Source organism: Rhinopithecus roxellana, chromosome 16, assembly GCF_007565055.1.
Source record: "Rhinopithecus roxellana isolate Shanxi Qingling chromosome 16, ASM756505v1, whole genome shotgun sequence".
NCBI classification, from domain to species: Eukaryota; Metazoa; Chordata; class Mammalia; order Primates; family Cercopithecidae; genus Rhinopithecus; species Rhinopithecus roxellana.
Genome location: NC_044564.1, coordinates 8,868,344 through 8,895,093, shown reverse-complemented (window position 1 = coordinate 8,895,093; position 26,750 = coordinate 8,868,344). Strand labels below are relative to the sequence as shown.

The 26,750-nt window shown below is 59.0% G+C and overlaps 2 protein-coding genes and 1 pseudogene across 3 annotated transcripts; 2 read left to right on the top strand and 1 right to left on the bottom strand.

Moving 5' to 3' along the window:
• The first annotated feature begins 53 nt into the window (after positions 1-53).
• NELFB (negative elongation factor complex member B) lies at positions 54-18,766 on the top strand. Its single transcript, XM_010372645.2, has 13 exons — positions 54-440; positions 703-866; positions 1,131-1,230; positions 1,635-1,865; positions 8,138-8,323; positions 9,143-9,255; positions 10,584-10,686; positions 11,564-11,659; positions 12,078-12,220; positions 12,354-12,460; positions 17,285-17,426; positions 17,709-17,817; positions 17,986-18,766. The coding sequence occupies exons 1-13, from the start codon at positions 339-341 to the stop codon at positions 18,130-18,132; spliced, it is 1,743 nt and encodes a 580-aa protein (XP_010370947.1). The 5' UTR covers positions 54-338; the 3' UTR covers positions 18,133-18,766.
• On the bottom strand, positions 2,938-3,281 carry LOC104669619 (annotated as a pseudogene).
• A 3,214-nt stretch (positions 18,767-21,980) lies between the features above and the next one.
• On the top strand, positions 21,981-24,278 carry TOR4A (torsin family 4 member A). Of its 2 annotated transcripts, XM_030920285.1 has the most exons (3): positions 21,981-22,160; positions 22,607-22,796; positions 22,885-24,278. In XM_030920285.1, exon 3 carries the CDS (start codon positions 22,922-22,924, stop codon positions 24,191-24,193), a length of 1,272 nt encoding a protein of 423 aa, XP_030776145.1. In that variant the 5' UTR covers positions 21,981-22,160; positions 22,607-22,796; positions 22,885-22,921; the 3' UTR covers positions 24,194-24,278. The 2 variants fall into 2 exon arrangements, with proteins under 2 accessions (XP_030776145.1, XP_010370945.2); XM_010372643.2 differs by lacking the exon at positions 22,607-22,796.
• Positions 24,279-26,750: the final 2,472 nt, after the last annotated feature.

Here is a 26,750-nt window from a genome sequence, read left to right as displayed (position 1 = left end):
GCGGGACCGGGCGGGCGCATGCGTACTGGGCTGGCTGGGCGGGGTCTCTCGCGCCGGGAGAGGGCGCTGCTCCCAGGAACCTGCGCGCGGCTCCAGCGGCGTTTCCAGGGGGCCGGTTGGCGGGCGGACCCGGGCGGTGCGGGACGGAAGTGGGCGGCTGCGGGACGCGCGCGGAGTCGCGCGGCGGGCGGGACCTCGACGAGCTGGAGGGCGGCGGGGAGCGGGGCTCGGGCGGCCCCCGAGGCCCGGCAGAGCGGGCTTCTGGGGTGTCTGCGGCGGCGACTGGGGAGCGGGCTGGGGATGGGGCGCCTAGCCGGGCGGCGGCCGGGGCCTCGGCGATGTTCGCGGGGCTGCAGGACCTGGGCGTGGCCAACGGCGAGGACCTGAAGGAGACCCTGACCAACTGCACGGAGCCGCTCAAGGCCATCGAGCAGTTCCAGGTGGGGCAGCTCCCGGGGCGGGGGGAGCCCGGTGAGAGGGCAGGGCTGCCTGCGCGGGAGTCGGGCCTGGCGGAGGCGCCGGAAGTTTTCCGGCTTTCTGTTGGTGTCTGAGTCTTGTTTTGGGGGTGGAGTCCAGAGCCAGCACCCCTTTGCTGGACTGCTGGGAACACCTGGGTTCGTACCTCCCTGGGTTCGAGCTCTTAGAACCTTGGGGTGCCCGGGCGCACTGGGCTGCGGCTGAGATTTCTCTTGACTTCCTCAGACAGAGAATGGCGTGCTGCTGCCGTCTCTTCAGTCGGCCCTCCCCTTCTTGGACCTGCACGGGACGCCGCGGCTGGAGTTCCACCAGTCGGTGTTCGATGAGCTGCGGGACAAGCTGCTGGAGCGAGTGTCAGCCATCGCTTCGGAGGGGAAGGCTGAGGAAAGGTGGGTCAGCGGGAGGGGTGGGCAGGTGAGATGTGCAGCTGTTCTCGCAGCCTTGGATCGACTCAGGGGCATTTATGTGGAGCCTTTTGGCTCCACATCCTTGCTCCCAGAGGTGGCCTGGGTCTGTGTCTGAGTGTAGAGCCTTGCCGCATGTGTCCCTGTGCGTGGAGGCTTGTCCTGGTAGCTGTTACCTGTGTGGGGACAAGCAGGTAGCTGCTCTGATCTGGCGCATCGCTGCACCATCAATCCTGTGAGTTGTTCCAGGTACAAGAAGCTGGAAGACCTTCTGGAGAAGAGCTTTTCTCTGGTCAAGATGCCGTCCCTGCAGCCCGTGGTGATGTGCGTCATGAAGCACCTGCCCAAGGTAGGGCCCTAACTCTAACCCTGACGTGGTGGCGTGGACCGTCCGCCCACCCCTCATGCCCTTAGTTGGTGGAAGTTTTGGTGGCCACCTAGCTCCGGGAGCTTCCCACGCCACCTGCCGGAGTGCTGTCCATGGTGAGCTCTGGCTGGCTTCTCCCACATGAGTGGCGTGGAGACTGAACCTTAGCAGAGGAGTTGGGGTGTGGGGCCCCTCCTGGGAAAGAGCTGTTGGTATTTAGCATGTCTGCCTGAACCTGCTGGGGCCAGGGAACCAGTCATAGGTGTCCTGTGGGGTGGGGCTTAGCTGCAGGTGGTCTGAAGGGGGGTGCTGAGGCCTCTTGGCTTGTCTTAAGGGAGATCCAGGGACACAGGTGCCACTCACAGGCTGCCTGTGGTGTCATGTAGGTTCCTGAGAAAAAGCTGAAGCTAGTAATGGCTGACAAGGAGCTGTATCGAGCCTGCGCCGTGGAGGTGAAGCGGCAGATCTGGCAAGACAACCAGGCCCTCTTCGGGGACGAGGTTTCCCCGCTGCTGAAGCAGTACATCCTGGAGAAGGAGAGCGCGCTCTTCAGTACGGAGCTCTCTGTCCTACACAACTTTTTCAGCCCTTCCCCCAAGACCAGGCGCCAGGGCGAGGTGAGGGCACAGGCTGTGTGCAGGGTGGGGCACCTTTTGGGGGTGCCATGGCTAGCCCCCTTCAGCTGCCTGGGGATCAATACTCTGCTGCCCTGTGAATGGTTGGATGGTTCTGCTGCTTGGCTGGGTGGTAGGGCAGGGCTGGCTTGTACACGTGCTGGAAAGAAAGTTGGTTGTTTTTCTGTTTGTATTTTACTGTTCCTTAAAGTGATATATGGACAACATTAAAATCTACAGAAAGGTCCCTAATGAGAAATTACAGCACCCCCTCCCCTACTTTTTTTTTTTTTTTTGAGACGGAGTCTTGCTTTGTCGCCCAGGCTGGAGTACGATGGCCTGATCTTGGCTCACTGCAAGCTCTGCCTTCTGGGTTCACGCTATTCTCCTGCCTCAGCCTCCTGAATAGCTGGGACTACAGGCGCCCGCCACCACGCTCGGCTAATTTTTTGTATTTTTATTGAAGACGGGGTTTCACCGCGTTAGCCAGGATGGTCTCGATCTCCTGACCTCATGATCCGCCCGCCTCGGCCTCCCAAAGTGCTGGGATTACAGGCCTGAGCCACTGTGTACGGCACCTCCCCACCCCCCGCCCACCTCTAAAAAGCAAGTTCTGTTTGGTCCTTCAACTTTTTTTTTTCCATTTCATGAAAACACGTATTAGATGACAGCTATACATGGCCTAAGCTGTGTGTGGGCTGGTAAAGGCTTGAGTGCCGGCTAGAACCAGGAAAACTGCTGGTCCCCTTTTCATGTTCACAGAACAGCTATTTCTCATAGTTGGGCCAGTCCTACGGCCTGCAAAGGAGGTAAACATTTTAAAGCAAGACTTAGCTGAACTGGAATGGAGCCAGAGATGAGGGCACTAAGCCAAACCTCCCAGGCAGTGATCTAACAGCTTGTTCTTGGTGTCCCAGCTCTTTTGCTCCGAACACGGATGGGGAATGTGAAGGCTCTCTTCTGGCTGGGATGAAGCATCTAGGTGATAAGAAGTCCAGAGAGGGGCTGAGGAAGGGAGGCAAGAGTTGCTTTTTATTGACTTGGAAGTGGGCTCTTCACTGAAGCCCCTTTGGGTTTAAGAGCATTTTCCTGCTTCCTTGTTCTTCCTGCAACTTCTGCTGTCTGAGCTGCCATGCTTGTAATCCAGCGTCCATTTCCTGTGACAGCAGTGCAACTCGTCTTACAAACTTCTCCCTTTCAGCTTTTCTTCAAAGCTGGCCTTTCTCTGGGGGAGCAGGGCGGCCATCCACCTATGACCAGTCTGGGAGCTCTGTGAGGGGCCCGTAGCCGGAGGGGTTGGCTGCCAGTCCCTGCTGTAGTCACCACTGGCGGGCCGGCCGGCCGGCCGCCCGCCCGAGCGGCTGCACCACAGTGCAGCCTCCAGACACCTGTGAAGAGAACAGTTGCCAAAGCAGCCATGCCGAGCCAGAGTAGCCGGGGTAGCCCTCTTTTTTTCTTTTTCTTTTTTTTTTTTTTTTGAGACGTAGTCTTGCTCTGTTGCCCAGGCTGGAGTGCAAGTGCAGTGGCGCGATCTTGGCTCATTGCAAGCTCCACCTCTAGGGTTCACTCCATTCTCCTACCTCAGCCTTCCAAGTAGCTGGGACTACAGGTGCCCACCACCACACCTGGCTAATTTTTTGTATTTTTAGTAGAGCTGGGGTTTCTCTGTGTTAGCCAGGATGGTCTTGATCTCCTGACCTCACGATCCACCCGCCTTGGCCTCCCAAAGTGCTGGGATTACAGGCGTGAGCCACCGCGCCCGGCCTGGTCCTTCAATTTTCGGGTGTTTAATGATTTGTTAATATGGTTGCAGTTGAGTTGTTTTTCATTTTTCAGAGGATAGCAAACCCAAGGTTCTGTCTGTTAATAATATTGGCATTGTTCTAAACTGAAACTTGCTGACAATTTTCTTTGTTCTTTTTGAGACGAAGTCTCTCTCTGTCGCCAGGCTGGAGTGCAGTGGCGCGATCTCGGCTCACTGCAAGCTCCGTCTCCTGGGTTCACACCATTCTGCCTCAGCCTCCCGAGTAGCTGGGACCACAGGCGCCCGCCACCACGCCCGGCTAATTTTTTGTATTTTTAGTAGAGATAGGTTTCACCGTGTTAGCCAAGAGGGTCTCGATCTCCTGACCTCGTGATCCGCCCGTCTCGGCCTCCCAAAGTGTTAGGATTACAGGCTTGAGCCACCGCGCCCGGCCTTTCCCTTTTCTTTCTTTTTTTTTTTTTTGAGACAGGAGTTTCGCTCTTGTCACCCAGGCAGAAGTGCAATGGTGTGATCTGGGCTCACTGCAGCCTCTGCCTCCTGGGTTTAAGCTCTTCTGCCTCAGCCACCCCAGTAGCTGGGATTATAGGCGTGTGCCATCATGCCCAGCCAATTTTGGTATTTTTAGTATCATCGTGTTTGCCAGGCTTGCCTTGAACTCCTGAGCTCACATGATCCACCTGCCTTGGCCTCCCAAAGTGCTGGGATTATAGGCATGAGCCACTCTGCCTAGTCCCTTTTTTTTTTTTTCTGTTTTTTTTTTTTTGAGATGGAGTCTTACTCTGTCACCCAGGCTGGAAGTGCAGTGCCTCGAACTCGGCTCACTGCAACCTCTGCCTCCTGAGTTCAAGCAATTCTCCTGCCTCAGCCTCTCGAGTAGCTGGGACTACAGGCCAGCCCCACCATGCCTGGCTAATTTTTGTATTTGTTTATTATGGACAGGGTTTCATCTTGTTGACCAGGCTGAACCAAGAGGAACTCCTGACCTCAAGTGATCCGCCCACCTTGGCCTCCCAAAGTGCTGGGATTATAGGTGTGAGCTTGGCTGTAACCAACTTTAGCACCGTTTGATAGAAAGATAAAGTGAACTATAAGTTAAGATTTTTCAGTATCCACATTAAGAAAAAAAAAGAGATCAATTTCATTGATGTTTTGTTTGGTCCAGTATATCCAAAGTATTATCTTTCAGCATGTAATTCATGTGAAGGATTGGGCTGGGTACCGTGGCTCATGCCTGTACTCCTAGTACTTTGGGAGGCTGAGGTGGGAGGATCGCTTGAGCTTAGTAGTTGAAGACCAAAGGGAGACCTTGTCTCCATAAGAAAAAAATTTAACTCAGCATGGTGGCACATACCTGTTGTCCCAATTACTGAGGAGGCTGAAGCAGAAGAATCACTTGGGCCCAGGAGATGGAACCTGCAGTGACGTGTGATTGAGCCACTGCACTCCAACCTGGGCGGCAGAGTGAGAGACACTGTCTTAAAAGCAAAAAAAAAATATTGAGCTATAATGTTTTTTGTGGGAGGGTCACTGAGATTTGAAACCCGGTGAGGCTTTCACACTTAGCGCCCTTCTGAACTACTGCACTTCAAGTGCTGAACAGTTCGTGTGGCTCTGGGCTCCCTTCAGGCTGTGGGTCCTGACCACGTGCATGGGCTTGTTGGGGGTGGCTAGTGCCACCTTTGTTCTCCCTTCCCTGTTTGTTTATTCCCAGTCAGGTCCTCCATGGGCCTTTTTCTTGTTCCGTTGCTGTCAGACAGAGCCCTTGGACCCCTCTGCGAACTGTGGGGTGCCCTGCATTTCCCAGGCCTTTCTCCTACCCCATCTCTTCTGGTGACCTGGTGCTGCCTGTACCGATTTCTGTCTGTGAGGGAATTGCTTGGTCGGCTTAATCCTAGGTTGATTCTTTTATTTTTATTTTATTTTGTTGTATTTTATTTTATTATTTTTATTCTTTAAATTTATTATTTATTTATTTATTTATTTATTTTTGAGACCGAGTCTCGCTCTGTCGCCCAGGCTGGAGTACAATGGCCCAATCTCGGCTCACTGCAAGCTCCGCCTCCCAGGTTCAGGCAGTTACTGTGCCTCAGCCTCCTGAGTAACTGGGACTACAGGCGCCCGCCAACACGCCCGGCTAATTTTTTGTAATTTTTTTTTAAGTAGAGGTGGGGTTTCACCGTGTTAGCCAGGATGGTCTTGATCTCCTGACCTCGTGATCCGCCCGCCTCAGCCTCCCAGAATGCTGGGATTACAGGCAGGAGCCACTGCGCCTGGCCTACTTTTTTTTTTTTTTTGTCTTTTATTTTATTTTTTCCTTTTTGTGGAGAACGGGGTCTCGCTGTATTACCCAGGCAGGTCTCGAACTCCTGGGCTCAAGCTATCCTCCCGCCTCTGCCTCCCTGAGAGCTGGGATTACAGGCGTGAGCCACCGCGCCCGGCCAACGCCTGGCCTATTTTTATTTTTTTTAATTTATTTTATTTTATTTAAAATTTTTTTTAATTTTTTGAGTTTATTTTTATTTTATTTACTTTATTTATTTATTTTTGAGACGGAGTCTCGCTCTGTCGCCCAGGCTGGAGTGCAGTGGCTGGATCTCAGCTCACTGCAAGCTCTGCCTCCCGGGTTTACGCCATTCTCCCGCCTCAGCCTCCCGAGTAGCTGGGACTACAGGCGCCCGCCACCTCGCCTGGCTAGTTTTTTGTACTTTTAGCAGAGACGGGGTTTCACCGGGTTAGCCAGGATGGTCTCGATCTCCTGACCTCATGATCTGCCCGTCTCGGCCTCCCAAAGTGCTGGGATTACAGGCTTGAGCCACTGCGCCTGGCCGAGTTTATTATTTTATTTTATTTATTTTATTTTAGTTTAATTTAACTTTATATTTTACTTTATTTTTTATTCATTTATTTTTTATTATTTTTTTTGAGACGGGGTCTCGCTCTGTTGCCCAGGATGGATGCAGTGGCCAGATCTCAGCTCACTGCAAGCTCCATCTCCCGGGTTTACGCCATTCTCCTGCCTCAGCCTCCCGAGTAGCCAGGACTACAGACGCCTGCCACCTCGCCCAGCTAGTTTTTTTGTATTTTTTAGTAGAGACGGGGTTTCACCATGTTAGCCAGGATGGTCTCGATCTCCTGACCTCATGATCCGCCTGTCTCGGCCTCCCAAAGTGCTGGGATTACAGGCTTGAGCCACCGCGCCCGGCCTTTACTTTATTTTATTTTATTTTTTTGAGACGGAGTTGCTTGTTGCCCAGGCTGGAGTGCAGTGGTGTGATCTCCGCTGACTGCAATCTCATTCTCCTAGGTTCAAGTGATTCTCCTGCCTCAACCTCCTGAGTAGCTGGGATTATAGGTGCCCACCACCGCACTTGACTAATTTTTATATTTTTAGTAGAGACGGGGTTTCACCATGTTGGCCAGGCTGGTCTCGAACTCCTGGCCTCAGGTAATCCACCCACCTTGGCCTACCAATTTGCTGCAGTTACAGCCGTGAGCCACCGTGCCAAGCCCAATTCTCTTTTAAAAAGTTAAATTAGACCGGGCACAGTGGCTCACACCAGCACTTTGGGAGTGGTAATACCAGCACTTTGGGAGGCCAAGGCGGGCAGATCACGAGGTCAGGAGTTCAAGACAAGCCTGACCAACATGGTAAAAACCCATCTCTACTAAAAATACAAAAATTAGCCAGATGTGGTGGTGTGCCCCTGTAATCCCAGCTACTGAGGAGTCTGAGGCAGGAGAATCACTTGAACCTGGGAGGCGGAGGTTGCAGTGAGCCAAGATTGCACCACTGTACTCCAGCCTAGGCGACAGAGTGAGACTCAGTCTCAAAAGAAGAAAAAAAAAGTTAAAAACTGGGTCAGGTGTGGTGGCTCATGCCTGTAATCCTAGCACTTTGGGAGGCCAAGGTGGGTGGATCACTTGAGCTCAAAAGACCAGCCCGGGCAACATGGGAAACCTTGTCTCTACTAAAATACAAAAAATTAGCTGGGCTTGGCGGCCTGTGCCTATAATCCCAACTACAGGCTGAGACGGGAGAATAGCTTGAATCTGGGAGGCGGAGGTTGCAGCGAGCCGAGATCCTACCATTGCACTCCAGCCTGGGCGACAGCACAAGACTCTATCTCAAAAGAAAAAAAAAGGTTGGGCATGGTGGCATGCAGTTGTAGTCCCAGCTACTCAGGAGGCTGAGGCAGGAGAATCACTCGAGCCCAGGAGGTCAAGGCTGCAGCAAGCCACAGTCTCAACAGTGCACTCCAGCCTGGACAACAGAGCAAGGCCTTGTCTCAAAAAAAGTTGTAAAAAAGGTAAAAATAACAGAACCTGCTACCATCACACTGGGTGCCAATATTTAATAAGAGAGGAGGGAACATTTTCTGTCAAAAAGTAGGAAAGACAGATATCCAGATGTCCAGAGAGGGGCTGCACTGCCCTGCGCGTGATGTCCATGTGTCTTCATTGCGGCGGAGCCCGGGAGGGTCCCGGGACCTGATGGTGCTTCTCACTGCAGGTGGTGCAGCGGCTGACGCAGATGGTGGGGAAGAACGTGAAGCTGTACGACATGGTGCTGCAGTTTCTGCGTACGCTCTTCCTGCGCACGCGGAATGTGCACTACTGCACGCTGCGGGCTGAGCTGCTCATGTCCCTGCACGACCTGGATGTGGGTGAGATCTGCACCGTGGACCCGTGCCACAAGGTAGCGACAGCCCTCCCTCCTTCCCCCACACCGGCCCTCTTGAAGGTAGCACTGCCCTCCCTCCTTCCCCCCACCCCCCTCCTGAAGGTAGCACTGCCCACTGCCCGCCCTCCTTCCTCCTGGCCCTCCTGGCTCCTCTCCTCCCTGTGGGTTTGGCTGGGCCAGTGACCACCTGGGCGCCCTCCTCTCCCAAGCCTATTTCCTGGGCTGTGATTTTTCTGTCCTGCTGTGTGTTGGCATCTTGGCTCCTCTCCAGACCCTGATGGGGGAAGGAGGCTAGTCCCCTGCATCTGAGCCAGAGACCTGGCCGTTCCCTGGGACTCTCTTGCCCCGTCCAGCCCTTTGTCTGTTCCCGAGGGCTGTAGGACCTACAGGCTGGACCTTGACCATTGCCCCAGCTTCCTCCCATCTTTCCAAACCTGGCCTGTGGGACTACTTGTTGGCCAGGTACCGAGTGCTCCAGGAATGGGGTTTCCCTTCATATGGACCCTCCAGCCTCGGGACCATCTTCCCGGGACTTGAGTCACCCTCCGAGGCTTCCATTGCTTGGAGTGCTGCAGTGGCCACCCCCACACTCAGGGTGCCATGAGGGAGTCCCCTTTTAGAAAGAAACATCATCGTCTCCACTGCTATCCTGACCCTGCTGCTTCGGCCTAGAGGTGTGGGGAACTCTGCACCGTCAGGAGACTGGTGCCCGGTGCCTTCCCTCACAGCAGCTGTGACTGAGCGAGAGGCCGGGGCCTGCGGCTGTGTTTGGGGCCGGATCTCTGGTCATCCTGGGAGGCTTGGTCTGGTCCCAACCGTGCTTCCTCCTTGCAGTTCACCTGGTGCCTGGACGCCTGCATCCGAGAGCGGTTCGTGGACAGCAAGAGGGCGCGGGAGCTGCAGGGGTTTCTCGATGGAGTCAAGAAGGGCCAGGAGCAGGTGCTGGGGTGAGGGTCGGCTCCATGAAGCCTCTGTCCCCCAGGGCCTTGTGCGTATCTGGTCTGTGCTCGCTGTGTTTTGTCGTGGGTAGCAGGTGTTTATTCCCTGAGGTTGCTTTTTCTTTTGTTTTTTTTGAGATAGAGTCTCATTCTGTAGCCCAGGATGGAGTGCAATGGTGCGATCTCTGCTCACTGCAACCTCCGCCTCCCAGGCTCAAGCCATTCTCCTGCCTCAGCCTCCCAGGTAGCTGGTATTACAGGCACATGCCACTGCGCCCAGCTAATTTTTGTATTTTTTAGTAGAGACAGGGTTTCACCATGTTGGCCAGGCTGGTCTCGAACCCCTGACCTCAGGTGATCTGCCTCAGCTTTCCAAAGTGCTGGGGTTACAGGCATGAGCCCCCACACCCAGCCTCCTGGATGTTTCAGTAGAGCTATGCTGTGCACTGCTGGCCCACGGCTGAGGGACACGGTTGTTGGGATGTGTCTGGGTAGCAAAGTCTCCCTCCTCAACTCTGCATTCTGTAGCCAGGCCCAGGGGCAGGGGGCTCTGGTGTCTGCGGTGGCATGGAGCCAGCCTCTGAGCTTAGGGGTATCTGTTGGCATTTGCTTTCCAGCATTCTCTGGCTGGTGTATAGACACAGTGCTGCCTGGCCGCACCTTTGCCACTTTTTTTCTTCTTTTTGAGACAGGGTCTCTGTCACCCAGGCTTCAGTGCCGCGGTACAGTCTTCCTCATCTCCTGGGCATTGATCCTGCTGCCTCAGCCTCCCAGAGTGCTGGGATGACAGGCATGAGCCACCACACTCAGGCTTTATTTTGTTTGTTTTTTTAACTCTTTAATTTGGAAGATCGAACATGTTAAGGACAAATTGCAAACCTTAAGCTTTCTTTTTTTTTTTTTTTTTTGAAACGGAGTCTCGCTCTGTCACCCAGGCTGGAGAGCAGTAGCGTGATCTTGGCTCACTGCAAGCTCCACCTCCCGGGTTCACGCCATTCTCATGCCTCATCTTCCCGAGTAGCGGGGACTACAGGCGCATGCCACCGCACCCAGATAATTTTTTGTATTTTTAGTAGAGATGGGATTTCACTGTGTTAGCCAGGATGGTTTTTGATCTCCTGACCTCGTGATCCACCCGCCTCGGCCTCCCAAAGTGCTGGGACTACAGGCGTGAGGCACCGCGCCTGGCCAACTTTAAGCCTTTTTTAAGAAACCCAGCATGTGATGGGCACCCGTTGCCAGTCCTGAACCCAGCCTAGGCCACCCCTCCTGAGGACTGTGCCACTGAAGGGAGGGGCAACAGGCGTTTCATTAACGCCAAGGCGGCCTCCTTCCAGGGACCTGTCCATGATCCTGTGTGACCCCTTCGCCATCAACACGCTGGCGCTGAGCACAGTCAGGCACCTGCAGGAACTAGTCGGCCAGGAAACACTGCCCAGGGTGAGTGTGGGCTTGGTCAGCAGCTGTCAGGGCCACGTGACCACCCTGCTGGCTGCTCTGGGTGGTCGGGGTGTGGAGGCAGCTGTCGGGGCCCTGTGGCCGCCCTGCCGGCTCTGGTGGTCAGGGTGTGGAGGCAGCTGTCGGGGCCCTGTGGCCGCCCTGCCGGCTCTGGTGGTCGGGGTGTGGAGGCAGCTGTCGGGGCCCTGTGGCCGCCCTGCCGGCTCTGGTGGTCGGGGTGTGGAGGCAGCTGTCGGGGCCCTGTGGCCGCCCTGCCGGCTCTGGTGGTCGGGGTGTGGAGGCAGCTGTCGGGGCCCTGTGGCCGCCCTGCCGGCTCTGGTGGTCGGGGTGTGGAGGCAGCTGTCGGGGCCCTGTGGCCGCCCTGCCGGCTCTGGTGGTCGGGGTGTGGAGGCAGCTGTCGGGGCCCTGTGGCCGCCCTGCCGGCTCTGGTGGTCGGGGTGTGGAGGCAGCTGTCGGGGCCCTGTGGCCGCCCTGCCGGCTCTGGTGGTCGGGGTGTGGAGGCAGCTGTCGGGGCCCTGTGGCCGCCCTGCCGGCTCTGGTGGTCGGGGTGTGGAGGCAGCTGTCGGGGCCCTGTGGCCGCCCTGCCGGCTCTGGTGGTCGGGGTGTGGAGGCAGCTGTCGGGGCCCTGTGGCCTCCCTGCCGGCTCTGGTGGTCGGGGTGTGGAGGCAGTGGCCAGGTAGAGGTGCGTGCTTCCCTGCTGTGAGACTGGGTTTCACCCCATGTGTGGGGCTGGTGATTGCAGTCGTGTGGTCCTGGCCATGGGCACCAGAGACCCTGCTGGGTAATGAGTAGGGTCAGAGGAGCTCCATGGCCAGGACACGGCTGCCTGGGACTGGCGCTGAGCCCGTCCTCCCCACAGGACAGCCCCGACCTGCTGCTGCTGCTCCGGCTGCTGGCACTGGGCCAGGGAGCCTGGGACATGATTGACAGCCAGGTCTTCAAGGAGCCCAAGATGGTAACAAGCCTCCTGTGGGGCTGCCAATTTCTCCCGAGGAGCTGTGGGCTGGAAGTGGGGTGGAGCGGGAGGCGCTAGCAAAGTGATTGTGGAGGCCCCTTTGGTCCCAAAGCTTCCTTCCTGGAGGTGCCCACCTTCCGTTTGGGAAAATGCGCACCGGAGGGTTCTGGGGTGTCTCCGTGGACCATGGCTGGCCACAGGTGGTGGCTACTCCGTGTGGATCCAGGCCCAGAAGGGGGTTTGAGGAGATGACCTGGGTGGGGGACTCGGGAGGTGGGAAGAGGGACCTGGGGACCTGGAGAGGAGGGTAGGGTTGGTGAGGTGTCTGGGGGAGTAGGAGGGCCAGGGCAGGGAGTGTGTCAACGTCGGGGTGGGGTGGGGAGGGGCGGGGCCCGCTCATGGCCTCCCCTCCTCATAGGAGGTAGAGCTCATCACCAGGTTTCTCCCGATGCTCATGTCCTTCCTGGTGGATGACTACACTTTCAATGTGGATCAGAAACTTCCGGCCGAGGAGAAAGCCCCAGTCTCATATCCAAACACACTTCCCGAAAGCTTCACTAAGTACGGGCTGCAGGGCCGTGGTGCAGGGGTGGCCGTGGTGCAGGGGTGGCACTGTTGCCGGGGGGGCTGCTGCAGGGCTGGGCAGGGGGTCGGTGTGGGGGCTCAGGTGGGGCTGATGGCGCCCGGGGCACAGGTTTTTGCAGGAGCAGCGCATGGCCTGCGAGGTGGGGCTGTACTACGTCCTGCATATCACCAAGCAGAGGAACAAGAATGCGCTCCTCCGCCTACTGCCGGGGCTGGGTGAGTCCTGACGGGCGGTGGCTGGCAGTGCCTTCCCTGCAGCAGCTGCCGCGTGCGATCCCGCCCAGGGTGCAGGCCCCAGGGCCCCAAGGAGCTGTCATCTCCCCAGCCCACTTCCAACTTTGTTAGCTTTGTTTTCACATTTTTTTTTTTTGAGACGAAGCCTCGCTCTGTCGCCCAGGCTGGAGTGCAATGGCGCAACCTCAGCTCACTGCAGCCTCTGCCTCCCAGGTTCAAGTGATTTCTCGTGCCTCACCCTCCTGAGTAGCTGGGATTACAGGCACCCGCCACCACGCCAGGCTAATTTTTGTATTTTTAGTAGAGATGGGGTTTCTCCATGTTGGTTCGGCTGGTCTCAAACTCCTGACTTCATGATCCGCCCGCCTCGGCCTCCAAAAGTGCTAGGATTACAGGCCTGAGCCACCGTTCACAGCCTCGTTTTCACTTTTACGTTTTTGTCTGTAGTTCATTTTACTAGGAAAGGGAGACGGAGTTCAGCTTTGTGCTTTCCCACAAAAAGGTGACGCAAGAGCTGCCCTTATTTCATCCTAACTGGCCAGGGGCCTGGGACCCCTCAGTTGCTCAGAGGATGGAGCAAAGGGGAGGGAGAGAGATCCTCTGCCCCAGTCCCCCACCCAGGCGGTGGTGACAGGCCCACTTCCTCCTGGGAGCCTCCATGGGGGAGGGGTTGTTGTAAGCCAGGAAGAAGAGGAAGGGTCCAAATGGGCGCCTTCAAGAGTAGAACTGCAGGTCCCGTGGGAGATGGGGCCTCTTTAGCCTTGCGGCACCCACTGTGACAGAGACCCTGGGCTCTTCCCTGCTGACTCAGGCCTTGTCTGGGGTTTGCTCTCTTAGTCCACGTTATGCTGCTCTAACAGAGACTGAAGACTGAGCAATGTAGAAAGGGAAGGGATGCCCGGGCGCGGTGGCTCAGGCCTGTAATCCTAGCGCTTTGGGAGGCTGAGGCGGGCGGATCACAAGGTCAGGAGTTTGAGACCAGTCTGGCCAACATGGTGAAACCCTGTCTCTACTAAAAGAAATACAAAAATTGGTCAGGCACGGTGGTAGGTGCCTGTAATCCCAGGTACTTGGGAGGCTGAGGCAGGATTATCTCTTGAACCTGGGAGGTGGAGGTTGCAGTGAGCGGAGATGGCATCACTGCACTCCAGCCTGGATGACAAAGCGAGACTCCGTCTCAAAAAAAAAAAAAAAGAGCAGCAGTTCTGCGGGGGCTGGAATGGGAAGTCCAAGGTCCAAGGGGCCTGCATCTGGCTGGGGCTTTTTGCTGTGTCATCCCATAGTGGAAGGCAGAGGGCAAGAGAGCACGGGCAGGGGAGACAGACAGACACAGACAGAGATGAGAGACAGACATACAGACTGAGATGAGAGACATACAGACTGAGATGAGAGACAGAGAGACAGAGATGAGAGACAGAGATGAGAGAGACAGAGACAGGAGAGGCATAGAAACAGACAGATGATAGATAGAGCTAGAGATGAGACACAGATGGAGACAGAGAAGGGGGCCAGACTTCCCCTTTTATCAGGAGCCCACTCCTGTGCTAACAGCGTGAATGCTTTGGCGAGGATGGAACCCTCACAACCTCAGCAGTGTTGCGTTGGGGATCAGGTTTCTGGCGGTGAACTTGGGGACACGTCCACACCACGGCACGTGCCTGGTGTGTTTCTCGGTGGCTGGTGTGTCCGAGGACAGTGCGTGCATGCATTTTCCAGCTTTCTTTGCGGAGGAAGTTACCTGTGGGTATTAACCTGTCCCCAGCCACCCTCTCACTGAGCGTGGGTCGCCTGGGCGTGGGTTTCCTGTTGCTGCTAGAACGAATGACCATAGACAGTGGCATCAGACGGCGCAGGCAGACATGACCTCCTGGGCTCATGCGGGTGCCAGCACTGGAGGCTCAGGGAGGCTCTTGAGGGCACTGGGACATTGCACTGCCGGCCGCTGGCCACCAGGCAGAACCGGTTTGTTTATTTTTTGAGACTTCCGGGAACATAGTTATAAATAACTTTGATTTGCCTTGGCCTGTCCACTCCAGTACAGTCACGTGTCACATAACATTCTGTCCACCGTGGACCACATAACGACCACACGGTCACATAAGCTGACAATACTGTATTTTTACTCCACTTTCTCTGTTTAGATACACAATTACTTACCGTTGTGTCCCAGCAGCCTCCGGTACTCCGTACAGCCACGTGCTGTGCAGGTGTATAGCTCAGGGGCACGAGGCCATGGCCCAGCCCAGTGTGCAGTGGGCGGCACCTTCTGGATTTGTGTCAGTCCCTGTGGAGTTTGCACAGTGACAGACTCACCCGGGAGGCCTTGAGTGTGTTTCTGTTTCTCTCATTTGATTGTGGCTAGAAACAGGGAACCAGGAGTGCGGCTTCTCCTCGGAGTACGTGGCTGCCCCACAGGCTGGGATATGCATTTTCTTTTTTTCTTTTTTTTTTTTGAGACGGAGTCTCGCTCTGTCTCCCAGGCTGGAGTGCAGTGGCCGGATCTCAGCTCACTGCAAGCTCTGCCACCCGGGTTTACGCCATTCTCCTGCCTCAGCCTCCCGAGTAGCTGGGACTACAGGCGCCGCCACCTCGCCCGGCTAGTTTTTTGTATTTTTTGGTAGAGACGGGGTTTCACCGTGTTAGCCAGGATGGTCTCGATCTCCTGACCTCGTGATCCGCCCGCCTCGGCTTCCCAATGGGATATGCATTTTCAGTAACGTTTGGGGAGAGCAAGCTTCTTCTTAGGTTTTTAGTGGGTTCTAGTAAGAATAGATGTTGATTTTTGGAATTGTCTCCTGTTTATTTTTTAACATTTTTGTAGTGGGAATTTGTGAAAGAATATAAAGTTCAAGAGCACGGCACGGTGAGGACCCAGCACCGTCTCCAACCTCCCCGGGGTCCGCGTGGGTCCGCGTGTGGCCGCCTGTCCCTCAGGGCAATGTCTGGGTGTAAATCTGACACATCACAGAAAGCAGGCTGCAGACGTAGGCATCTCTACAAAAGAAGGATGCCTTTACAGGAGAATCACTTGAACCTGGGAGGCAGAGGTTGCCGTGAGCTGAGATCACTGCCCTCCAGCCTGGGTGACACAGCCAGACTCCATCTCAAAAAAAAAAAGAGGGGGGCTGGGCACGGTGGTTCACACCTGTGATCCCAGCACTTTGGGAGGCCGAGGCGGATGGATCACCGAGGTCAAGAGTTCCAGACCAGCCTGGCCAACGTCGTGAAATTCCATCTCTATTAAAAATACAGAAATTAGCCGGGTGTGTGACGCATGCCTGTAGTCCCAGCTGCTCGGGAGGCTGAGGCAGGAGAATCGCTTGAATCCAGGAGGCAGAGGTTGCAGTGAGCCGAGATTGCACCACTGCACTCCAGCCTGGGCGACACAGTGAGACTCCATCTCAAAAAAAAAAAAAAAGACTGCCTTTAAATGCCTGTAAAAAACTGGCCAGGCTCGGTGGCTCACCTTGTAATCCCAGTACTTTGGGAGGCTGAGGTGGGCTGATCATCTGAGGTCAGGAGTTCGAGACTAGCATGGCCAACGTGGCAAAACCCCATCTCTACTAAAAATAGAAAAATTAACCGGGCGTGGTGGCGCATGCCTGTAATCCCAGCTGAGGGAGGCCGAGGCAGGAGAATCGCTTGAACCTGGAAGGTGGAGGCTGCAGTGAGCTGAGATCGCGCCACTGCACTCCAGCTTGGGTGACAGAGCAAGACTCCGTCTCAAAAAAATTAAAACCAGTGACCACGGGCCATTGTCACATCTGAGCCGGGTTCACTGCTGCTCCTCTGCTGACTGCCTGGCAGTGGCCACACTTCTCCAGGTGTCTCCTGTCTGCTGTGCAGACGGCCCCGTCAGGGTTGGGATATGCCTGCCGTCCCCTCTCCTGTCTCACAGTCTTGGGTTCCCTGGAGTTGCAGGAATCAGGGCATTTGCCCAATGGGGCCTTGCTGCTGGATCCCCTGGTCGGGACTGTGTGCCTGCCACGTGGTCGGCCAAGGCCCTGGGAGATGTGGCAGGCAGGCACCTTGGGGGTCTGGGTCTCCTGGAAATGTTTCTGTCACTCCGTGAGCACAGGTGGCGCCAGCTGGGTCTGTCCTCGGAAAGGCGCCATCCGGGGTACTAGGCAGGCCACCTTTGTTTTGTCCTGTCTGCACATGTCACCTCCGTGTGGCCTGGCCACAGCTCCTTCTGGCATCATTCCATGGGCATCAGTCCGCAGGCGGCCACCCTCCCTCCCTGCAGGGGCCCTGTGTGGGGTGCTGCACTTGCCCTTGGCAGATGTCTGCTGTGGGCCATGGCATCTGTGCTGCGGTCATATGTGAGGCATCTGCGGGCACGCTTGCTATCTTTGTTGTGTTTTGGTGTCTGGCTTCAAAAGAGAATGTGAAAGTGCTTCGTTCTCCTTCCTGTGGCACAGTGTAGTTGGTAGTCTGGGAGAACTCGATGGAGTTGGCGCTGGACCCTTTATTTGTTAGGCTTGTTTCTCCTGGGTTCGGCTACTGGGCAAGGCCTTTCAGGACTGGAGGAGCACCTTGTTTTTCTGTCTCCTCCTCCCTCCACCCCTCCTCCTGTCCCCCGGCTGCAGCTCTGCTTCCCTGCCTAGGGTCCCACCCTACCCGCCCGCCCCGTCCACCTCCCACCTGCCTCTTCACCTGCTGAGACCCTGTGCTTCTCACCTCAGAACATCCAAGAACCCCCATGTGAGCACCCCCAGAAGTAGGTTCTGAGGTCTCTGAGGACAAAAGTGCCCTCTGGGGTGGGCAGGGTGGGTGGCACTGGGCTGATGCCTGCTGTGTCTGCAGTGGAGACCTTTGGCGACTTGGCTTTTGGCGACATCTTCCTCCACCTGCTCACGGGCAGCCTTGCGCTGCTGGCCGACGAATTTGCCCTTGAGGACTTCTGCAGCAGCCTCTTCGATGGCTTCTTCCTCACTGCCTCTCCGAGGTAGGCCTGCTGGGCACCATCTGGCCCACTCTGTCCTCAGCTCTTGTCCATCACAGCCTGAGAGGTGGCTGCTGTTCCCCACCTGGGGCAGAGGGTCTGCAGGTGGGTGTGTTGGGCACCAGGGCCCGCATGTGGCCCTGCAGGGTGCCTGGGCACAGCTGGGGAGGGTCCCAGAGACTGGCCATGTCCTGTCTCCAGGGGCCTTGGCCACCTGCATCCGGGCTTGGCCTGGGCAGACAGCAGGGCCTGCCTCCCGCCCCAGCCCTGCACGGCCTTTTCCAGGAAGGAGAACGTCCACCGGCACGCGCTGCGGCTTCTCATTCACCTGCACCCCAGGGTGGCCCCGTCTAAGCTGGAGGCCTTGCAGAAGGCCCTGGAACCCACAGGCCAGGTGGGTGCCCGGGGGGGCTGCTGTGTGAAGGTGCCTGTTCCCTGCCAGCCCCGTGTGTGTGTGCCAAGCTGCCCTTGCAGTGTCTGTGTGTGGTCGGTGGGCACCCACCCCTTGCACCCCCTGCGCCTGCCCGTGCGCCTCGCCTGCCCCATGGTGTGGTTCCCGCAGAGTGGAGAGGCAGTGAAGGAGCTTTACTCCCAGCTCGGCGAGAAGCTGGAACAACTGGACCACCGGAAGCCCAGCCCAGCGCAGGCTGCGGAGACGCCGGCCCTGGAGCTGCCCCTCCCCAGCGTGCCCGCCCCTGCCCCGCTCTGAGGGTCCTCCAGGCCTGCTCGGGTTCTGGGGCCCTGCTGAGTCGTGGCCCTGCTCAGCCAGAAGAGGCTCCCGGACCTGGCTATACAGGGTGGTCCCTCCTCCTGGGGCTGTGGTTGGGCCTGTCCTGTGGTCATGGCCCCTGCTTCCTGCTCCTTGGAGCAGGGTCCCAGACCTTGTCCGCCATCCACGCAGTGGGTCCGAGGGCACAGCCCCTCCTTGTACTTTCACAGCCACAGAAAGTGTGCTCATTTTCCGTTTTCCTCGCTTAGGAAAACAGCACCTGTTTTCCAAGGGGGAGGGCGGGGCCTCTTCATTGGCTCAGCCTGGCAAAAGTGAGGCACACTGTTTACTGCCTTGGGGTTGTGGAGATGGACCCGTGACCCCGTGGAGGCCGCGTGGGGGCAGCAGCCTGGCCTCTGCCATGGTGGGTGTCCTGGGGCCTGTGTGGAGGGAGCCACCTCACCCTGCAGCCCCGGTCACAGGTGTGGCCAGAACAAGCCCAGGTGCACCTGTGGCCTTGTTTCACCCTTGGAGCCAGCACTCCTCGCCCAGCAGCGCCGCCTTCAGCGGCCGTGACGAGGCCAGCTGGACACGTGAGATTTTCTCTTATGTAAATAAAAGGCGTTTTGGTAAATGTGGAGGCTGGAGTGTCTCTGTGCCTGCCCTGGGGTTGGATGCAGCTCAGATGGACACGGGCATTCATGCTGTGGAGCCAGTACCTGGGGCTTTATGGACCACAGCCTCTCTGGACTGCTCAGCCCTGTCTGTGACCAGCAGCCGGGGATGATATAATAATTTTTGGGGTTCGTTGATATAATTTCTGGGGGAGGATATAACAATTTCTAGAGGAGGTTGGTATAATTTCTGGGGGAGGTTTGCAGAAAGCCCTCACCCTCGGGGTTCAGTACCTGAGACACAGGTCAGCTGCTTTGTTTTTGTCCTGCGATTCCAGGGGGCACCTCTCACCTCCCCATGTGCACCAGGAGGCCCAGGACATGCCATGGTCGCAGTCACAGAGCTGGGGCCATTCCCAGCAGATGAGACATCAAAGCAAGGCAACAGTTCATAGCATGCAGGGGCGCTGGCCTGGCTACCAGGTGTCACTGTCCTTGGCTTGCAGCATGTAGGGGCAGTGACCCGACTGCCAGGTGTCACTGTCCTCAGCTTGCAGCACACAGGGGCACTGGCCTGGCTGCCAGTTGTCACTGTCCTCAGAGACGCCTGTTGGCGAGCTCTCCTCCCTGGAGCACAAGGCCACTGTTGAGCAAGTTGGGACCTGTTGGGCGAGACAAGCCCATGGTGCTGGGATCTCGTGGGTATGGGAGGCTCTGAGCTGGTATCTTCGGGGACAGAGCCGAGGTGCTGGGCTTTGTCCAGCAAATCCCAAAGTGCTGGGATTACAGGTGTGAGCCACTGCACCTGGCCTGGTTTTTTTTTTTTTTTTTTAAGATAGGAGAAATGGAGGTTTCTGGGCTGATGGGAATGACCCGGTGGGGTGAGGGGTGGAGGACCGACCAGGGGCTGGGCTGTCACTGAATGAGCGGGTGGCCGGGTCTCAGCACAGCAGGGGTGTCCTCAGGAGGGCTGGTGGGCACAGACGCTGGGGGGCGCTGAGGAGACACTGGGAGCCCCTGCTGCTGATCCTGTTTTCTCAGGTGTTGGGCTAGGAGGCAGGATGGGGAAGTGGCAGGGGAGAGGACGAGGAAAGGACTTAGGAGGAATGGCCAGTGCGTGGACCTGGGTGCCTGGTGTGGTCACTGGGCAGCGGGTGGGTCCTGCCCAGGGTGCCTGCAGGGGGTGCCAGGCTTGTGGGTGGGGAGGGAAGGACAGAGTGAGGAGCCCGTGGGTGAGGGACTGGCGAGGTGGAGGGTGTGAGCTGCAAGGACTGGAATGGGACTGTGAGTGGACGGCTGAGGCTTGGGGGCGCATGGTTACTGTAGCGAAAGCCTCTAGGGGCAGAAAGAGCAGAGCGGCCTGAGTGACCGGGTGTGGACACTGCTGGGAAGTTAGGGAGAAGGACTTGGTGGGGGAGGACCAAGGGCCCGGGCGTGGGAGGCATTGTCCGGTGAAGTGAGCACCTATGGGGAATTTGGGAGGAGGAGCGGGGGGGCGCTCACGGTTTGGGGAACAGCCTTGCTGGTGAGAGCTGGGGAAGCAGTGATGGTGAGGTCCTTTCAGAGGCTGAGAACATGGACTGTGTTTGTGGGTGATGGACGTGAATTCCGGGCGCAGCGGCAGGGCTGGGTTGGGTAGGGAGGCGGGAGGGGAGCCCTCCCGGAATGGGAATGGGTGTGATTGGGGGTGGCCCTGGGCATCACAGGAGATGGTGATGGCACTGGGAGCCGCGGTTCTGGCGCTCCCTTCACCCCTATAGATGGGAGAAAGTGCAGGGGGCGAGGCCTTGACCCAGGGCTCAGATTCACCTTTGACCCATAGGGCCAGGTCTTGAGGCCCTTGAGCAAGTCCCTTTTCCGCAGCGGTCTCTGGCCTGAGGGTTTGCTGGGCCAGCCTCTGGCAGAAGCAGCTCCAGCCTTGGGTGCTCTTGGAGGCAGGGCAGAGGCTTTGCTGCAGACGTTCCAGGGCCCGGTGAGCCTGCATCTGCCTGAGGGCCTCCCCTTCCAGGGTCCTCTCTGTGTCAGAAGCGGCACCCAGACTCAAAGTCTGAGGCCCCCAAAGGACCCCAACCTCCACGCTGGGGCTACAGGGCCTGGACAGCCAACCTCCTTACGCTCTGGTCCCACAGAGGCCGGGGTGTGGGCCCAAAGAGCACTGGCATGCCACGTGGTGTGTGTGGCCCCCGCAGCCTTGACGATCAGGGATCGGGCCCCCCAGTACCCCCTACACAGGGGACGGGAGCCCTAGGCCTGGCTCCTGGAGAGAATGGACACCCCCAGCCCACGACTGGTGTTTCCCTGATGGTCCCTCTGTTTGGGTGAGGAATATACAGCTGGAATCCATCAGGCCCGGGCTGACCGTTGGGAGGAGCGGGGCGTCCCTGGGACTGCAGGGTCCTGAGCTGAATGCCAGCAGCACTGGTGTGGCTGGAGCGGCCACCTTGCTCCTCCTTGGAAGGCGGCTTCCAGGCTGGGAGGAGTCCAGGGTCGTCCAGGCAGGCCTATCGGAGGGGCCTGGGAGGGGCCGTGCGAAGGCCGGCAGGGGGAAGGGCCCAGAGCTCCGGCTCCTGGCTCAGGGCCCAAGTTCTTTCTAAATTTGTTCCCCAACCCCCACAGGGACCCTGAGCCACACGTGTTTTTTTCCGTGATAGAACTTCCGTCCCTGTGTGAGGCCTGTCCTGGGCGGGGGGCTCTAGGCTGGGGACAGAGGAAGGGGGAAGGGAAAGACAATGAGCCCTACTTTGGGGGGCCCCCGATTGGGGTCAGGAGGGGAAGGAAAAAGGGAGAGGAGTGATAAGAGAGGGATTGGGGATATGCAGCTGGGCAGAGGACCCTGCCCGCCCCCTCTGCGGCTTCCCTGCTCCCCCCTTGCTTACACAGGGCCTGGAGCCCCCTCCCCATGGCTGTAAACCCTGTGTGTGGGGTGTCAGGTAGAAGGGATGACCTGGGGGAGGTGACCGTGGAGGACAGGCTGAGGTGCAGGAGCCCAGGGCGGGGGCAGGGCATGCAGCAGGGGCCCTCGGCCTCACCAGGTGTCCTGAGCCTGACCAAGCCAGGAGGGCTCTGAGCGCTAGGGGACTAAAGAGGGGATGTGACCTCCGACCAGGGGATCTGGGCAAGCCGGCCAGGCCTCCCCCCTTTGGCGCCTCCGTCCAGCCCAAGTCCCGCCTGGGCCGCACCCCCTGACTCACTTCCTTTGCATAGAAGCGGAAACCTCCCCGGAGCTTCCTCTGCTTCAGCCGGCCGCTCCCTGGGGACCCGCAGGTGTCGCTGCCCTTCCAGGCCGGAGCTGGCCCAGGAGGCCCCTGGCCCACCCCCTCACCCTGGGAGGCGCATTTCCTGCTTGGAATCTCAGGCCCCAGCGTCTGGCACAGGCTGGGGGCGGCAGAGCTGAGGGTAGTGGACCAGCTGCAGGTAGGGGTGGGTTGGGGCCCAGGGCCCAGGCCAGTTCCTGCCAGTCAGTGGCTCTCTTGCTCCCACCCGATTCTTCTGTCCATCGTTTCGCCTCACCTCTACCGGTCTCCGGGGGGGCTCCCTGCGCTGCTCTGCTAGTTCACTGGAGGGGTGTTGGGAGGACCCCAGTTTCGGAGTCGGGGCTGGGAGGCCTGGGCTGAGTCTGGGGACAGGACCCGGGGCTATTCTCAAAATCTAAGTTCCAGCCAGACCCCCGCCAAGTGTTCTGGAGCGTGTGGGGGCATCTCTGAACTCCTGGGCGCTCAGGCCTCTGCTTCCCGCGGCCTCTCCTTGGGAGACGGCCCAGTCCAGTGGGAGCCGCGGGCGGGGGGCAGGGTCTGGGGGCGACTGTCCCTCACCCGAGTGGGCGCCTGGGCGGCCACTGACTCCTTCGACGACTCCTCCAGGAAGCCGGGGCGGCCACCAGATAAGCCTCTACCCCGCCACTTCCTTAAGGCCCGCGGCCGTTTATGGGAGGACCCGAGACATTTGCATCGGGGCCCTGCGGAGGGGCCGCTTCCCGGTCTGAGGGACGAGGCCGCGACCAGGCCCCGGCCCTGGGGCAGCCTGGGCCACACCCCGCGGGACTCCCAGGGGGTAAGATCACTCCGGGGACCTGTTCCTGCGACCCGCGGGAAAGGGCAGTGGCGGGAGTCCAGAGACCCTCCCCGTCTTCCCGTTGCAGGGAGGGCGACCTGTATGCGGAGCGCCGTTCCTGCGCCATGGACCGCGGCCAACCCAGCCTGGAGCCTGCTGCCGCGGCCCCCCAAGCCTCGGGCCGGTGCGTGATCGCGCCGGTGCGCGCCGTGCTCCGCCTGCGCCGCCCGGTGTGCGTCCTACGCAAGCGGCGCCTCCTGCAGCTGGGTGGGGGGCCCGACGTCGGGACCCGGGTGCCCAGGCCGGGCTGCAGCCCCCCGGCGCCGCGCAGGGACCTAGACCAGCCGCAGTTCTTCACCTTCGACGGCCCCGCGGAGCTGCCCTCCAGGACGCCACGCAAGAAGCGCCGGCGCAGCCGCCTGGTGCTTTACCCAGAGACCTCGCGCAAGTATCGGCCACGCGTGGAGCACAGGAGCCGCGCGCAGTGCTGCCTGCTGCTGCTGGTCGCCATCGTGGGCTTCCAAGTTCTCAACGCTATCGAGAACCTGGACGATAACGCGCAGCGCTATGACCTCGATGGACTGGAGAAGGCGCTGCAGCGCGCGGTGTTCGGCCAGCCCGCAGCCATAGCGCGCATCGTGGCGCTGATGCGGGACTACCTGGCCACGCACGTGCACAGTCGTCCGCTCCTCCTGGCGCTGCACGGGCCCACTGGCGTGGGCAAGAGCCACGTGGGCCGCCTGCTGGCGCGCCACTTCCGCTCGGTGTTGGAGGACAGCTCGCTCGTGCTGCAATACCACGCGCGGCACCACTGCCCCGAGGGGCGCGCCGCACAAGACTGCCGGGAGGAGCTGGCTCGGCGCGTGGCCGACGTGGTGGCGCGGGCCGAAGCGGAGGAGAAGACCCCACTCTTGGTGCTGGACGACGTGGAGCTCCTGCCGCGGCCGCTGCTGGACGAGCTGCACGGCTTCCTGCAGCCGCAGCGCTCCCACCACTTCCACAACGCCATCTACGTGCTCCTAAGTGGCGCGGGTGGCTCCGAGGTCACGCGCTTCGTGCTGCAGAATGCGTCACGCGCGCTGCCCCTGCCCCCCGACGGCATCCGCAGTGCTGAGGCCGCAGCGGCACAGGTGGAAGAGGACCTGCGCGCAAGCCTGTGGGCTCTGCTGTCCCGGGAGCATCCGCTGTGGCAGGCCGCGGCCATCGTGCCGTTTCTGCTGCTGGACAAGCGGGATGTGGTCAGCTGCTTCCGGGACGAGATGGCAGGCGAGGGTTTCTTTCCTGACCAGGCCCGGGCGGAGGACCTGGCCGCACAGCTCAGCTTCTACCGCGTAGCTGGCCACGAGTTTGCTGTCACTGGCTGCAAGCAGGTGGTGGCCACGGTGAACCTCCTGTAGTGGAGGTGCAGGACGGGACGTTTGGGTTGATGGCGGCAGTAGGAGGGCGACCAGGGACCTTGTGGGCTGGTGCAGGCCCCTGAGGTTTCTAATAATTTGTGGCTGCCAGGTTTGTGGGTGCGGGTCAGCTCGGAGCTCTGCTTCCAGGTCCACAACCGTCTCAGAGCCCCGAGTCTGTCCCTGGGGGCGGCAGGACAGCAGCCACCTCCCTCCCGAACTCGCCCATTGCCCTGCTGGGCGTCCCAGGCGTGGTCTGGTGGGTTCTCCCTATGTCCCCAGGAGGTGGGCGCTCGGTTCCCATGGTACAAGGATGATCTCGGGGCCAGCAGTTTCTGGGGTCACCCAGCTGGGATGTGACCCCGCCTCTTGGGGGTGGTCGTGTGTTGCTCAGTGCTGGGGTGGGGCTCTCACCCTGCCACCCTGGAGATGACCCTGGAGGAGGTCACAGCCAACCATGACAGTGCTGGGGTCCTGGCTGTCTCCTCCACCCACCCCACCCCTCACTCAGGTAGTGTTTTCAGGAGCTCAAGGCTTGCGTGTCTTGACCGTAAGGGGAGGGAAGCGGAGGCGGGGGCGCCCCAGGCAGCCTCTCCCCTTCCTTCCCAGACCCCCCCCAACCCGGTGCCCGCCACCGGGCTTGGGCTCACTGGATGACCGAGAGCCCGCAGGGCAAGCGGGAGGTGCCCAGGTCTTCGTCCATCCCCCTCTTCTCCGCACGTGAGACTCTTAGCCCGTGGCCAGACCCCTGGTCACCAGGATTGTGCGACCTCCCTTTCCCTGTGGCCTTTTGTGCCCCGAGTTCCGCCCACACGCACCCTCTGCGTAGAGGGCCCTCCCCATGCCTGTCGACCCCACACCCCACACTCCCCACGCTCCGCCTCCCAGAAGCCCTCCTGGACGCCTCCCGTGGATGGGCCCTCGCGCCCACAGGGTCTTTAGAGGAAGGTGCTTTGGGCGCTTTTTGCGCCATCTTTCCTCGGAGGCGGCGGTTGCCTCGGGAAGGTTCTCGCCTCCTCCCGCAGCCCCGGTGTCTGGGACGCACCCGGCAGCCTCACTGCTGCCTCCTTACGGCGCGCCCGGCCCAGCCGTTGGCTTCTGTGGTCGCCGGGGGCGGAGCGTGCGGCTGGGCCCTGAGTCCTCCGGGTCGCCCCGAGCCTCTGTCCTCACCGCCGGCCCCGCTGCGGTCCCAGCCCGGGCCTGCCCGGGAGGAGCGCACGGGCGGCGATGACCAGTCCCGAAAGGGGCTCAGAGGGCGACCAGGAGGTTTCACGCCGGTGCCCCGGGCGAGTCGAACTGGGGGCACCGTGAAGGTGGAGGCGGGGCCACGCCAGGAGCTCCGAGTCGAGCGCACACGGCGCGCGCCCCTGGCGAGTGGGAATCCTCCGGCCCCGAGGATTCTCAGCCCGGAGACCGCGCCCGCCAGCGCCGGTGTCCCTGGAGGGGCCCCGCCAGCTCCCTAAGCAGAGGTCCTGCGGGTCCCCGGAGGGTGTCCTGTTCTCTCCCCCACCCCGCATCCGTTCTCGCTCTGGTGGTTGGTGTCTGTGGTCCGGGGCGAGGGCCGCCTAGTGGAACCGGGGATTCAGGCCGCTTGAAAGTCTAGGATCTCTGGGCGGATGGCAGCGGCTCCCCCGATCTCGGCACGCAGGTCTTGGGCCCAGGGCGGGATCGCTGGCGAGAGGGCTGCCCCGTTCTGCCCAGAGGGTCCTGAGGACTCCCGCTGCTCCTGGAGTCTCGGGGAGGAGTCCGGCTCCACGGGGTGGGGGTGGGGGCTACCAGGAAACCTTTGCCTCTTGGGGTTGTGCAGGACCCGCTAGCCAGCGCTGGGAGCCAGGGCTGAGTTCAGCCCAGCTCTGTCCACCCCAACCTCAGGGCTAGGGGAAGGAGCTGGGGGAAGGAGCCCCACCTCCCCCAGGCAAGTATCTGTGCCAGGAGCCCACGCAGAGGGACACCCAGCTCTGGTCTGGCTTTCATGTTGGCTTCAAGGTGGTAAGAGAGAGAGCTGCGGAGTGGGGGTGTGTTTGCCAGTTCCTGCATCCCAGGCAGGGCTCCCAGGACTGTCACCTCCCCTTCCCACAGAGCACCCACCTGGAGGTGTCACCTGCCTTCAAGCGTCGGCCATTCATCCACCTGTCAGTCAGCAACACCCACTGAGCATCCACTGTATCAAAAGATTCAGACGTAAGGGGAAATTTTCATTCTCTTTTCTTTCTGTCTTTCCTTCTTTCTTTCTTTCTTCCTTCCTTTCTTTCTTTCTTTCTTTCTTTCTTTCTTTCTTTCTTTCTTTCTTTCTTTCTTTCTTTCTTTCTTTCTTTCTTTCTTTCTTTCTTCTTTCCTTCTTCTTTCTTTCTTTCTTTCTCTTTCTTTCTTTTCTTTCTCTTTTCTTTCTTTCTTCCTTTCTCTCTCTTTCTTTCTTTTCTTTTTCTTTCTTCCTTCCTTTCTCTTTCCCTTCCTTCCTTCCTTCCTTCCTTCCTTCCTTCCTTCCTTCCTTCCTTCCTTCCTTCCTTCCTTCCTTTGTCTCTCTCTCTCTCTCTCTCTCCCCCTCCCTCCCTTCCTTCCT

What these genes read in the sequence shown, in the direction of transcription:
- NELFB (XM_010372645.2), top strand. Translation starts at nt 339, where the DNA reads ATGTTCGCGGGGCTGCAGGACCTGGGCGTGGCCAACGGCGAGGACCTG. An exon ending in TCATGAAGCACCTGCCCAAG is followed by an intron (nt 1,231 to 1,634) that starts GTAGGGCCCTAA and finishes GGTGTCATGTAG; the next exon opens with GTTCCTGAGAAAAAGCTGAA. An exon ending in GGCCAGGAGCAGGTGCTGGG is followed by an intron (nt 9,256 to 10,583) that starts GTGAGGGTCGGC and finishes GCCTCCTTCCAG; the next exon opens with GGACCTGTCCATGATCCTGT.
- TOR4A (XM_010372643.2), top strand. Translation starts at nt 22,922, where the DNA reads ATGGACCGCGGCCAACCCAGCCTGGAGCCTGCTGCCGCGGCCCCCCAA.